The sequence below is a fragment of the Schistosoma mansoni genome, chromosome W, assembly GCF_000237925.1.
Source record: "Schistosoma mansoni strain Puerto Rico chromosome W, complete genome".
Classification (NCBI taxonomy): Eukaryota; Metazoa; Platyhelminthes; class Trematoda; order Strigeidida; family Schistosomatidae; genus Schistosoma; species Schistosoma mansoni.
The window spans coordinates 28,089,375-28,104,989 of record NC_031502.1 but is presented as its reverse complement, the minus strand read 5'-3'; the positions used below and the strand labels follow the sequence as shown (position 1 = coordinate 28,104,989).

The window sequence follows — 15,615 nt, the reverse complement described above, 5'->3', positions numbered from 1 at the left end:
ACTGTTCGATTTCAGCAACTTGTCAGTCATATTCCATCGTCCGATGAATGTCGGCCGGAGATTATGGGTGCTGTCACTTTCCGGATGCAAGTAAGTTAAAGTCACATTAGTTCTTACTAAAGTGTTTTGTGGTAAGGCTTATGGAATTTAAAAATAGTGTTCACTACAAAGTGAAATAAACTGAAACGAAGGAGAAACGACAGTTGTTTCGTTGTGATTTGGGACTCATTATTAGTGCCCAACCACAACTTTGCACACGATTGCATCAATCTCGACAACATGTAGCTCCACTCAATTTACAATACTACTAAATCAAAATGCCTCACTAATACGCATAATTTGCTAAACTGCTTAAGAAAATGCTACACCATTTATTCATATGAGAATTACTTGTCCTAAATATTTACACAATTTACCGGTTTATCTTTTGTTGTTACTTCTTAATATCATTATTTGTATTAGATGTTCAGTTCCCCTATTGTTGAACTCAATAACTGAGAGTTAGTTAACCTTCAACTGTATGTATTTATGAGACAATATTTATCCCTATTATTTTTATACCTAAACTTTTTTTCATTTTTGATTTTACGTATATTCCTTTTATTTTTTACTGTCAATCTACAAAGGCCTGTGTACATAAGCATATCAACCATTACTGAGTCTCTTATTAAATTTTTCATATTACTACAGATAGTTGTACTATTTATGATGTAAATTATATATTTGCGTGGTTTTTATGGTAACGACTATTTTGAACGTATATAATTTATGAGGACTTTCATATAATATGGTATTGTTTAAAGAATGAAGCAAAAAATATCGTATAGATAATGATATTTTTATCCTTTTTCTTACAAGTTTAATTGATCAGTAAATTTTTTTAGTTTTTTGACATACATTAGCTTGTGGAACGCATCTTATCACCATATCTTCGCTTCAATCCACTCTTCTACACCCAATGGAACCATATTTAAGGAAGACAGGATGAGAAACTGATTGATTTCTGCCTAGTCTTGATGGACAAATTTAGTTTTGTTCACCGGGGCGGTAGCTGTAGCTGAATTAGTTGAAACCACTCAGTGGTTGTGGCGAAATCGGAACCTTCTTTGAATATGGGTTTCGTGTCTTAGATGGCACAGTGCTTAGCTGACTGCCTGGAGGTCGCTACTTTGGATTCTTCCTCAGCTCATAACGTTTCGTAGTTTCAGTCACCGTCTACGTATACAAAATTCAGCTGATCAACTTCATGGTAGTTCACTTTGTATCATTTTATAGCTTTAAAAAACGGTCTATGCAAGTGCAATATATGCTTAGGCTGCAGTGTTTTCAAGCATTATTAGCTTGTGGAACGACTGGGTGAACAATGTTGACTTTCAACGTCTGGTATTAAGGATGATGCCGTTGTGAGTGTTCGTGAACTTAGGTGGTTGGGACGTATGTTACATATGCTTATTCACCTCCTACCTCGACGTAGAGTGGTAATTGATGTAAGACTAGGTTGCAAAAATGCTAAAGGTAGCCCAGCCAAAATGTGGCATCAGTCCATGAAATCGTTGACTGTTGGTCTAAATCATGCCGGTAGATGCCGACTACCCGGATAGAGTCTACGTGGTTATCATAACAATTGGTTGAAGATGTTTAAAATGGCTTAGAATCAGTCACAATGACAAAAATGTATTTACTCTTTATCTTCTACTAAACTTTGAGTCGTAATGTTCTGCCATGCATATGTTATTCTGTCTTTTTAAACTATATCGTGGTGCTTTAGTTTCCCTCATACTATCATTACCACTACTATTGTTCCAACTCATTCAACCTGTTACTTTTGTCTCGTTGAATGGATGGGGTGTGGATACTTTGAATGACACAGATTTGTGGTAGGCTGTACAGTGATTATGACTTACTGATTATCCAATCACAGCTGTCTCATCTCATTGTGAAATTATGCAGTTTGCTCGTATTTCATTTTTCGTCAAAAATCATAATTTGAGGTGTTCCGCACCTTGATCTCATACCGTGGTTGTGTTCCGTAGTGCTTTCAATTTGTTTATGATTAATTTATTGCATGCCGTAATCATAAAATAAAGAAAAGCATTGTTTACTTAGTAAGTATTATAAAGATAACAAAGAATATGTGCAACACAATTAACAAAAACACACTGATCTATTTGGATTTAAACTATCACAATATACTTTAAATCATAGCCATTATCAAGTGATAAATAGTCGGAAATTAATCAATAATTTTATACTACCTATTAGGATTATATTGGTGCGCTTCCTCAACTCTGAAAGCGACCTTCTCAAATACAGTTCTTCAAAAGCTGACATTCTGTTTAGCTATATATCATTCTTATTTATGGTCATCTGAGAACTTTTTTTCACGTTATTTTACAAAGGATACGTTACATTTTCATTCTGGTTTCTAGAATTATTTTTATTTTCACTCCATTTATCAAGGAAGTGCCATGGAAACAATTTTTACCACCATAGACAAAATTTAACCATCTTTCTGTGTGCATATCACATTGTTTAACTTGTCCGTTTCGTTCTTCACTAAATTCGTGCACTTAAACCGTACAAATTACAATGAACATATTTGGCCTGAATTTACTACTACTAAATAAATATTTACTCATAAAAGTTATAAAACGTGGATATTGAATAGTGATATGATAAAGTATCCATTGCCTAATGTACTGCAAAACTTTGCCCACGAATGTGAAAGGATTTCTTGTCAAACTGTAACGGTGTATACGACTGTTTACGTAAGCAAAGTCGTAATATTATGTTACATTAACGTCTCTAGTTTTTTTCCATTTTACAAGATGGTTTTATTTACCAGTTGTTAATTTTTTAGAACTATACGAACACGAAATTTGTTATCATAACTGGTTTCATCATTAAAACCTAATTTTGTCATTACCTAAATCGTATTGTTTTATGCACAAATGTTTGTCACTTGAGTTAACTGAGTCATGGTTCGTTCTGTTAATATAAATTTACTATAATTTATATTTCTGTACCATGTGTAAGTGTTTGGTTCTTTCCCCACCGTAGCTGCTACCTTGACGTGGTGGTCGGGCTTGTCTATCGTGATGACCCAACCGAGTTACATTGGCTGGAACATATGTTCCTGTAGGTTCTACCATGCCAGGCAGGTCGTTTGGAGAACGATAAGACTAAAAGCAGCTGGCTGTAGAGAGATGTGACAGCAGCAAGGTGTTTCCTTCAGATAACCAGCATAACAGCGATGCTGCCTTCCCACAAGGAGGGGTGGGGTTGGAAAAGGTCGACCTAAAAGAAGTCACCTTACCTCACGGATTTCCGTCTCCAGCGATAAGGCCCTTTGAAAAACGGAGCTAATACGTCAAAAACCCACAAAAAGGCCGTGCGCGACTGGCACCAAGCAGTTGTCCCTTGGACTCTGCGGTCACGCCCCCAGGTCGTTAAGTCCAACATTAATCTAACTTCCTTTTCAGGTCCCTCAAGAAATACCCTTCCACGGTATGGGCAGTCGGGAAGGGATATTAGCTCTCATACCCGTAACAGCACACGAGACCAAGTTGGTCACATTCAAATCCTTCCTACACCTTCTAATAACACTCTTATCTCCACGACTAACCCTTCTTACATCCTTTCATCACCTCGCACCACTAGGGCAAACGATTAGAGTACGTGGAACGTTATACTCGGTCTCCTGAAACCACACTCTAAACTACATGTAGGAACTTTTAACGTCCGAACATTGTGCCAAATAGGACAACAGGCTTCCTTAGCTAGAACTTCAAAATCTCGCACCATCGATGTGTGCTGCATCTCCGAAACGCGCATACAAGATCCGAGAAGCGTTATTCATTTGACCTCACCATGTCGTAATAAAAAACCAACTCGTTTCACGCTTCGTGTATCTGGAAGCCCTGATGCTACTTCCCGTGGCCTCGCTGGCGTAGATATAGATTGAGTCCTAGGGTAGAACTAGCTCTTTTGGACTGGATCCCAGTAGACAGTCGTTTGTGCGCTGTCCAACTAAACGGAACAGTAAGGACTCGGAAAGATAGGGACATTCGTTATTGCCTCTTCGTCGTCTCTGCCCACTCTCCCACTGACTGCAGCTCAGATGATGTAAAAGATGAGTTTTACAGAAAGCTTTCCGACCTTCGAAAAACTAGGCGTTCTGATGTAGTAATAGTGGCTGGTGACCTCAATGTTCAAGTAGATAAACTAAGCGAAAGGTAAAGACACCTGGGTGGATCTTATGGTGTCGTAGCTCAAAGAACAGATAATGGAGACCGTCTGTTGCAGCTATGCTCAGATAACCGCCTATTTCTTGCAAATACTAACTTTAAGCATAAGGAAAAACATCTTTTGACATGGAGACCCCCCAATTCATCCTAACGTTGGACCCAACTAGATCACATCGTTATCAGCCACCGATGGGAGGCTCGACAGAAGACTGTCGTTCATTCTGGAGCACGTGCTTAGATTCAGATCATGCTCTAGTGCGAGCGCGTATTTGTCTGTGTCTTACTGGACGTAGGAAAGACGCTGCAAGGAAGCCTTTTAGGGTCCTACTTAATGATAGGCTAGCTAAGAATATATTTCAGGAACAACTAGAAAAACAGTTAGGCAGCTATGTAAGTTGTGCCCACCACGAGGCAGCGTGGAATGAAATCCGAAAAGCTGTGGAAACAGCAGTGATATCCGCTAGTAAGGTAAACCATAAGGTCAGGGAGAAACAATGGATCTCGGCAGCATCTACCGCACTGGTAGATGCTCGAAAACTCATCCCATCTGGCTCTGAACATAACGAAGAGCGAAGTCAACTTAAGCGCAAGCTAATAAGAAGCCTATGCAATGATCGCGAACAGTGGTGGGTAGCGAAAGCAAGAGAGATGGAAAAGGCAGCGGCAATAGGCAACAGCATACAACTGTTCAGACTTGTTAAGTAAACCGGCATTAGGGATCCAACTGTTAGCAAAACTATCTCGGAAATAGATGGACATATCATTCATTCTCAATCCAGGAGATTGGATCGATGGGCAGAACACTTTAGGGCTCAATTCAACTCCCCTTCAGCCAAACGTCGGTTTCCCACGATCCCCAGTTGACCTAAACGGCAAGTTAATGTTAGTCCTCCAACTCTTTATGAGATTGAGAAAGCTATAAGAAATCTGAAGCGAGGGAAAATCAGCAGGCCTTGACAGGTTTACCCCTGATATTTTCGGGGATGGCAGTCCAGTACCAGCAGCGAGATTGACTGAGGTCTTAGGTAGAATCTGAGAACTAGACGTAATTCCATCTGACTGGTTTCAATCACTGGTTGTGCCAGTCCATAAGAAAGGACAAAAGTCCTCTTGTGGCAATCACAGAGGAATTAGTTTAACTAATATAGTGTTTAAAATATTAGCTTCAATAATACTTCGACGCCTAACCAAAGCTGGTGAAGAGCAGACTAGAGAAAACCAGGGTGGTTTCCGACCTAGACGTGGTTGTATAGACCAGATATTCACTTTACGTCAGGTCCTAGAACATAGACACACATTCAGACGTCCCACAATAGTAGTATTTCTCGACCTTAAGGCGGCTTTTGACTCCGTTGATCGTGACGTTTTGTGACAGTGTCTGTCATTGAAAGGAGTACCAAAGAAATACATTAACCTTATAAAGACCATCTAGTCCAACGCAACTTGAGACTCACTTGTTGACTTAAAATACGCCGATGACATAGTTCTAATTGTTAAGGAGGATGACAAAATGCAGTCTTCTGACTACTATAAGCAAAAATGCAGGCATGTTCGGTATGCGATTCTCTCCCTTGAAATGCAAAATGTTACTTCAGGGATTGGGTTGAATCGGCACCCGAACTAATGATAGGAAGTGAAATAGTTGAGCGTGTCGACCGCTTCATTTATCTTGGGAGTCTCATCAACTCTTGTGGTCTGATGTGTGACGAAATCTCAGCAGGGGTACAGAAAGCTCGTGTAGCTTTTGCCAACTTGCGTCTTTAATGGTGTAGGCGAGATATCCGTCTAGCAACGAAAGGACAGGTTTACTGTGCAGCAGTTCGTTCCGTCCTACTTTATGGCAGTGAAACATGGCCGATAAGAGTAGAGGATATTCGCAGTTTAACATGGAAATTCTTCACGCTTGAAGACGTATTATTTTCTGGAAAAGTTAGACGAAGAAATAATGAGTAATACATTCACTATGATTGATGGTCATGTCACTTAGTCAACGAATTAGCTGAGTATTTAGTCTTAAAACCAGTAACATGTTCAATAGACAACAGTTCGGAAAAAATGAATTCCAAAACCTTCAGAATATATAAGCTTTTCCAGAAAAAAATTCAGCACTCAGTAAGAATCACTAAGTTATACATTTTATCCAAACAGTATAAGCCTACTAGTTATGTTTCAAAAACTAGCTCGCCAAAAGTAAAAATACTTTACAACAGTACTAAACAGAGAATAGGTTTTGTCCATTATGTCAAGATTCCTATCTCACTACATATTGCCAATGAGGCCACTTTTGAGTAAAACAATATTTCTACTAGTAACAACCTATGTTGGATACAAAATATTAGAAAACATTGACATTAATATTGCTGTTTAACAAGTTGCTTTTTTCAGTTTATATGACGAATTTATCCGAAATCAAACTAGCCACACATCTGGGCCAAAGATGGCCCAGATTGGCATAAGCCGCTCTGGCTTTCATTATACGTGCATCAATCTCATCACTCAAGGTCGAGAAGTCTTTCTCCAGGCAGCAGATCCACACGGCCATTACTTACATCCATCAGAGCTGTTTCCAGAATGTCGTCGATGGCAAAGTTGAAGAGGAATGGTGAGATTGGGCAACCCTGCCTAACCCCACTGCTCGAATGGAAAAAGGGAGAAAGGTGGTTGTATGCCCTCACTCTGCCTGAGGTGTTTGTATACAGGGCTTTTAATATGTTAATAAACTTCTCAGGCACACCCTTCTTCAATAGACAATCCCAGAGAACAGTCCTGTCCAACGAATCGAAGGCAGCCCTGATATCAGGAAACACTACGATTGTTGGCCTGCGATAAGTATGACGGTGCTGTAACATTTGGTGGAGGGTGAAGATGTGATCAATACATCCTCGACCAGAAGGAAAACCAGCCTGCTCCTCGCGAGTCAATCGTTCTCGGGTTTTAAACAACCTACGAAGAATGATAGAAGCCAATAGTTTGGACGCAATCGGAAGTAGACTTATCCCACGATAGTTATCACAGGAACAACGTGAACCCTTTTTAAAGATAGGGACGACTATCGACTCATTCCATGATGTTGGAACACTTTCTTGCTCCCAAGCCTTTGCAAACAACACAGTCAATTCCTTAGTCAGAAAGTCACCACCATCTTTAAAAAGAGCTGGGGGTAAGTCATCTGGGCCCGGTGATTTGTAACGTTTCAAGAGTTGGAGTTTCTTGCGGACTTCCGCCTCGTTTGGTGGATCGGTCGTCACCGGCCATGGAGGGCAGGACAAACTGGTTGATGTTGCCGGAGCAGCAGGCCAGTTGAACTGCCCTTCGAAAAATTCTGCCCATCGTCCAAGACGTCGAGAGATGTTAGTGATTGGCATCCCGTCATCTTCGTAGATTGTTTCACTCACACCAGACTTCTTGCTGCCAGTGGCTCGGATGAGTTGGAAGAGCTTCCGGCAGTTACCAGATGCAGCTGCTGCTTCCATCTCATTAGCACGCTCCGACCACCAGGCTTCTCGGTCCTTACGCAAGCTTTGCCCAATTTCACTACGTAACAGCCTTCGTTTGTGGTCAAATTAAATGACGCATTCTACTGACTGCTTGCACAAGTTGTTGGGAATGTTAGGTCCCCAGAACTCACTTGGTAAATGCCTTAGTTTTGTAATCTTACTTTAAAACTTTGAATTTCTTGTTTTCTCGCCAAAAGCACTCATTTTCACCTTAATGTTGTATTTCCTACTAGGGAGAATCTTTCGAAATTTATTTCACTGAATTATACCTCATGAATAATATCTTCAAACCATAATCTTCCGGATTACTGCTTGTACTCTTACTACCTCTACCACAATGGGATTTGAATCAGCAACTGCATCTCTGTGCTGATGTGTTATGGCAGCTGGAACTGATGAACTTACGTACGAAGTGTTACGTTGTGACTGACTAACTGTCTTTTTGGTTCTTTGCTTCTATCAAATAACTGGTCTTTAAATAATTATTGTCTAGTTATTTCCTTCTGCAATGATATGTCTGAGCAGTTGAATTCCAATTTACCCTTTGTAATCTGATAATGGATCTGTTGTACTGTTTTTCCTGTGTAGCATCACTGCCTGCCACACTAGAAGATAGACGGGCACTTGGTAACTGCGTTTTACCAATGTCGATCTGATCACAGCGAGGTTTATGTATATATATATATATATATATATATATATATATATATATATAGTTTATTTGCAACACTATTGACTCAAGCTGAAGTGTAGTCGTTTGGGATTCTTCGCTTTTACAATACTCTTCAACTAATTCCAAGATTACACATTTTGTAAACTCAAAATACTCACAGGGATTTTCAAAGGGATTATTCCTCAAATTTATATCATCTTAGTTCATATTTTAGTCTTGGAGGTTATATAATACAACGATTGTCGCTACAGAACACCATATTCAAACGGTTTTAAAATATTCGTACTCATCCATTTCGCCTGAAAATATTTATTATTTGGTTGAGTAACATATAATTATTATCTGCATAGTCGACCACCAATAATTTTTGTTTATTTTGCAAGGGTTGTTAGGGTATCTGGTCGATACATCGTCAGTCAGAGAAGAAACCTACCAGACTGTCTCGAAATCGCAGCTTATTTGTTTTTGTTACACGATGAATTACTACTTTTCAGACAAACAGAGAAAGGAAATTGGTTAAGATAATTTACATTTGGTTAGTATTCAAGTTTTCTATACTAAGACGACCACGACTACATGGTATGAATTGGGTGTACTTCATCGAGAACTATAGAGGGGTCACTGTACTCTCGTTACAGGGGAAGTTTTCAAGTGTTTCTGAAGCGAATGAAAGATCCAGTAGATAACCAAATTCGACGCCAGGAAGCTGGGTTTGGTAAGGATTATTCATGTACCGACATTATTGCGACACTACAGATCATTTTTGAATAATCAATAGAATTTGATTTTACGTCAACTTTCTTGATTCTGAAAAGGTATTCAACAGTGTGAATAGATAAATCCCATAAATCCTCTTTTGTACTATGGAGTGCCCGAAAAGATGGTCACCATCATTTGGGACTCCTACTGAGGACCGACTTCGTAAGCCGTGCATGGAAGGGAGCTTACAGGTAGATATATTCTAAGTAAAGACTGATGTCAAAGAAGAATGCATATCCTCACCTTTTCTCTTCAAGTTGCTGACTCGATCGTGAAGACCTCGGATTAGGAAAAAGACTTTACAGATGACATAGACGTTCTATCTCATACACAGCAACATACGCAGACGAAGGGATCCAGTGTGGCATCGGCTTCGGCAGGAATAGGCATCAACATTCACGGGGAAAAAGAAAAAAAGGGAGCTTTCCTACTATTGAAGAATATCTGTAACTCAAAACAACTGTTACCCAATATGTATGATACTCCAGATCAGTTGGACAGAGACCATCAGTAAAAATCTGTGGCAGAAACCAGACCGGCTGCCAATCGAGGCAGATATTAGGAAAAGGCGCTTTAAGTGGGTAGTCGTTGTTGTCCAACCTGCGTCCAATGTGTTTCACTGATTCCAAGCATCTCCAGGTTGTATTTTCTCATTTCTGTCGCAATTTGGAAGACTCTTCCGGTTTCCCACATTGTCCGGACATTCCATGTACCTATAAAAATTGTCACTGTGGTTGTAAGAAGGTGCATCGGCCTCATGACTTCCGAAGGAACTCGGCTTTCATCATGAGACGTCATAATTATTCCTTCTACTCCCAGGGCAGAGTTTAAATGGTTTGAATAATTTTTTCTGGTTAGCGTTTCTTTAGCGAGTTGGTTTACTACGGGATGGGGTCGCTAACCCCATGCCCAACCCTCTTCCTTTACCCGGGCTTGGGACCGGCAGTAACCCCCGGAGGAGCTACAGGTGGAGTTGCTCTAAGTGGGTAGGACACACTTTAAAAAAACCTTTAAACTGCATCACCAGTCAAACAGTAACTTGAAATTTTTAAGGTAGAAGGATAAGATTTCGAACAAAGTATACGTGGTTACAGGAATATGAAGCACATATCATAATCATGCATAATAATTAGTAGTGAATAGTAAATAATGTCTAAGACAGAGTTCGTTAGAGATCTCTGATCGGCAGCCAATGCCACTGGAGGGGCAGTAAGCATAAAGAAGGACCGTATATGAAATCTTATATTGGTAACGGCTACACTTTCGGGCTTTTATTCAGATGCGGCCAAATCCAATGTCCGTATCCTAGCTCTTACTCTAATAAATTATTAAGATTCTCACTTTCATCTTAATCTGGGACTCGCTTTTTGTTGTTGAGAATTTGTGTGAACACAGATGGTTCAGCACGTGGTCCGATAAAGCCAGCAGCAGTTCTTTCTTGATTCCAGCTACTAACGCCATTGTTTTTTCGTATCCTTCCTTACGTTAGAACCTTGACGTTTTCGCTGGAAATATTTTATTTCTACTACATATTTGCAAAATATGCCGGTTAAGTTCCTTCTTTGGTATCATCCATGAAATAAAAGTGTTTAATATTCAATTATTCAGTCTTTATCATTTGGAAAAGGGTCATTTAGTTAGCTTTACCTCTACAAATACAGCACTTCTGTCAACAGTCTCTCATGACCACTTAAAAATAGTAGCTTTTACAATTTCCTTTCTTTCACCTTATTCCATATTCATTGATACTAATTAGCTTCGTGAATTTTTCTTCCACATGTTGTTCACTTAAATGTTATTAATTGGAAAGTATATTTATAGATAAATACATCATCGATTAAAAAAAATCCTTATGGTATCAGGCTGTGAACTTTCTGAGTTGACTTGTTGATATATCTCACTAATGTATTAGATCATATTAGTGTGCAACAATATGTTGTATTGTAAAAATGAAGATTGCATAATTACATATCTTTACATTTTTCCCCAAAAAGTATATGAAGGAGTGCGAAATACTTTTCTATCGTAGTTAAATAAAGAGTATTTTCATTGGGATTACAGTTGGATGGTGATAAACCGCTGAACTTTACAAATCTGTATCCATTTCCCGTTGTGTAGTTCTCAGAAAGATTAGGTTACCTTCTATTTTGTGTGTAGTAATTAAGTTTCGAAATGCATACACACTACCTTATACTGGCTTTTATAAGGGGTCACATTTAAACTTTTCTAAAAGAGATCTTTGATCATTACCGAGTAGAATTACTTTCAAACTGTTCAAAAACAACTTAGTAAATATAATAGGGGTTTTTCCTTAATAGATAAATAATTTTAGTAACTGATCATGTAATGTGAATCCACTTGTTTGATTACCTTTTTTCTGTCGTAATGATATTTTGTGTCTATTTTGGTATTCATCTTTTTTGTCTGTCAGATAACGCCTAATGATAATTAGTGTACCTCGAAAGTTTATTTCCAATTTTTGTTTCTCTTTTTACTCATTTTCGTTGTTTTCGAATGTTACAGATCTTTCTGAACTCGCGTTTTTAATCAGCGAACAAAATCATCCATCCATTGCATAATATCTTAATAACATTTTAAATATGAAATCAGCTACTATACAACCCTTATTGACATACCTTATCACTGTACTCAGGCAGTTAAGAAAGTGCTTATTAGATTCATAAAATGTTTAATACCAATCTACTTAGTGTTCAATGTTCCTTAGGTTTAAGTGAATTCGTAATAATCATGTTTCTATTTTACACCTCATTATAGTGACATTTTGAGAATGTTTTTTAATTAGGTTTTCGATGGATTGACTGGTAGGCACTAAAGTCCAGACAATATCGATTTTCTGTCCATCGATCTTTCATGTCCCAAATTTTCCTTTATGCTCATGAATAGGACATACTAATGCATTTATAATATACAGTTCGAATTTTTTGATATTCTGACAAAACGTATCCCCGATTGTGAAAAGTCAAGACAAAAATTGCGAAACACGTTATTAATCATAGAAATTTAGTTTTTTATTATTCACACTTCTTGTTTGTTTTGCATGAATATAAATAACTTAGAGAGATTTTCCCTGATAATCTATATTGATCGGTCACTAAGCATTGACCAATGGCATACTTGTATAGGTTTTAGTTCTGGTTGAGTTTTTTCGATCAAGTTATGCTGTGGTTACTAGTTTAAGTGACCCGAAATTGCGTGTACTACGTTTCTCAATTGGTTGGTCGGAAATGGTCAACAGGAAACCCTGTGCGTGGTCCTAGGGTTGCCATAATTCATTAAGATCTACCTGTGATCTTGAGGTCATGGCTGCTCGCTGTCGTACTCGTACTCACCTTGAAAAATTCCAAAGTCAGATATTAACGCAAGCTATTTAGTCATCTATCGACACGTAGTTCGTCGCAAACTGTTTGCTTCAATTGTAATATTAGTAATCAGGTAGATTAAATCTTCTAATTATATTACAATAAATAGTTGGTAATAACTTAATTGACTGTTTAGCTTATTGATTGCAACGAATCCAGAATTCGTTGACCGTTATTTTTGATGTAACTTGTATTTTAACGTCCATATTTGAAGGTGTCTATCGGTTTCTATCGCATTATCTTTAAGGATTTTAACCGTATCTTTTGGGTTATAATGTTTTACCGATCATTGTTGTCAATCAGAATAATTCTGTTTGTTGCTATCTTATTTGTCAGAAGGAAAAAAGGATACTAACAAAGGTGGTCGTAGACATGTTCATTTCTTGTGCGCCACTTTCATTTATTGATGACTGGTAATAATGCTGCACAGTCATGATTACCTTATTCATTACTTAGGATTATTCCTTTCTTTTGATTTTCAACAGTGAATGGTTTTTAAAATCGCATATGTTAATTTCAAATAAGATCCAAGTGACGACTAGGAAGATTCTTATCGTAACACAAAAACATCATTACTCTTTCTTGTAATCAGTTACTGTTTGAAGTTGGGGAAATTAAAGTACAGATTACTCAATTAATGGGAGTTTTGGAGATCAACTGTGTTTTATCTCAGTTATTCAAATAGTAATTCGTAACTAGTCATGTTATATGCCTATTATGTTTCATATTATTGGCCTTTTGTTCTCTCAGTTCGGCATTCCATTTGTGTTGGATTTCCTTATGTTAATACTCAGCCTCGTCATCATGAACTTGAAAAGATAATTGATTTACTAGTTTTTTTTCAATTAGCTAACAGTTTGTCCTGTCCACTTAAAATGTGACAAGTTGTTTATACTAATTGTGCTGTCAATACTTGCACATATGTTTTCATTGTCTTTCCTCTTGCATTATTCTCTGACCTCGTGTTTGATCATTACTATTTTCATTGGATAGTATATCAAGTCTATCAAAATCTGTCTATGGATTGGTTAATGAATTGAGTGACACGCTTCTTTTTCTTATCTTTGTTCGATATTTCAACGCTTTCAGATTCCGATGTTTCAAAAGTCAGTCATTTATCGTTGTAGAGCCTGGAACAATTTTCCGTTAGCCCTCATGACCTGATCGTTGCTGCTATCTTGACGTGGTGGTCAGGCTTGCTAATCATGACGAACTTATTAGGCCATATTGGCTGGACAATCGTTTCCCAAGGTTCTACCATGCCATACAGGTCGATTGAAGAGCGGCAAGACTAAAAACAGGAAACACAAGGTCCGCAGGCGAAGTCTTACTGCTGACTGTACAGAAGTGTGACGGTAGTAAGGTGTTTCCTTCAGACAATCAGCGTGACAGCGATGCAGCCTTCCCAAGAGGAGGGGTGAGGTTAGTAAAGGTTTACCCTAAAAATGCACACCTTGCCTTATCCCACTGATATCCGTCTTCGGCGGTAAGGTGTCAACAAGTACGGAGCTAACACGAAAATCATTCACAAAAAGGTCGTGTATGGGCAACGGGAAGTGATAACCGCCCTCACTGCCGTACCACATCAAAATGATGAAATAAGTTAAATACAGTAAATAGCAAAATAATCATGGAAGCACTGATACTGAGAAAGGTTGAATAAGTATTTCAAAAGAGCAAGCTAAACACTTTGTCTTCATCTGGTGGTGTGTAGCAGTGAACTAAATCGAAATTATCCATATTTTACCTGCCTACCTCCCTTCCCTGCATTTCTCCTTTCATCATTTATCACTTACATATTTATCCATTGTTAATGAAATGTCTAATTGGTCATGCTTACTAGTGTTTTGTTTTCATTTTTCAATCTTTACAGAGGCTTATCGAACTGGTGAAAAAGACAATTGTATGCCTCCAGTTTGCCAGAGTAAGTTGAATATTAATGATAATAGCCGATAAATTAATATGAATTAAAATCTGTTTCCGAAACAGACTAATGTCAGTCGTGAATAAGCAGTTTTTTTGTGTTGGCTTCGAAGTTACTGACGGGCTACAGCATTGTTTCTACGTCTCTATGATTATTAAAATGAATTTGACTTAGCTAAAAGGCCCCCAAATGCCCTGGTACAGCCGAGATGGTGAGATGGTTGGGCCACGTGTTACGTATGCCTGAACACCGATTACCACGACGCTCTATGATGACTAGTATTGGGGATGGTTGGAAGAGAGTTGGGGGCGGCCAAACCAAAACATGGCATCAGTGCTTGAAGTCACTAACTTCTAGCCTGAGCCATGTTGGCAGATGCAGACTACCTGGTTGGGGTCCGCGTGACTATCGTAACCAATGGTTGGAGACTCTAGGTGACATGGCTCAGAATCTATCACAATGGCGTAGGTGTATACACTTTTTATCTTCCCTTAAACCTTGAGATTAAAATTGCTTCATAACTTTCTTCCTTCCTATACTATATCCTTATATACAACCTATAATTTATATACTACCACCACCACTAAATTAACTATTTCTATGAATCCGGTGTTGATCTTGTTGTGCTAACGAGTGAGGTATGGCAACTTGGACCGATGCATATATGTGCCTGGTCCTACGTTGTAGCTGACTAACTGACTGACTGGTACAGTCGAGAGTGGGGAGAGTCCGCTCTCCCTCTCGAAATGCTCTCACATGGCCACGCGAATATATAGCCTCTGCCAGGGAAGTCCTGCTCACTGCCTTCTCGTGGCGCGGGTGTTGTTTACGAAATTGAGAGGACGGAAAGCGAATGTCCGGCGCTTTAACCGGGTTGGTGGATAAGGCGAGTCCACCTAGAGGAGTTAGAAAACCCTGATTCCAAACCAATGGTGCACATGGGCTCCAGTATCCTGAGGGAACAAATGGCATATGAATCAATCGTTGGTCACCGGCTACCATGGGACTGCATCTCCTCACGATGCTCCACTGCCTTGTGGACTAGACCTTCAGGTCAAAGGCTCGGGGTGTGGCCCCCTAAGAAAACCACCTGTTTCGGTTTGGGCACCCGGGCAGTATCACAGCCGCCACACAA

At 38.9% G+C, this 15,615-nt stretch overlaps 1 protein-coding gene across 1 annotated transcript in view; it reads left to right on the top strand.

Annotated features, from left to right (window-relative positions):
• Smp_179720 (putative oxysterol-binding protein) overlaps positions 1-14,489 on the top strand; it is a gene marked incomplete at both ends in the record, with an annotated part of 30,470 nt that extends 15,981 nt beyond the window's left edge. The window contains 2 exons of the mRNA XM_018789224.1: positions 16-90; positions 14,430-14,489. Coding sequence (XP_018654689.1) covers positions 16-90; positions 14,430-14,489 — 135 coding nt within the window. The remainder of the gene's footprint in view (positions 1-15; positions 91-14,429) is intronic.
• Between the last annotated feature and the right edge of the window lie 1,126 nt (positions 14,490-15,615).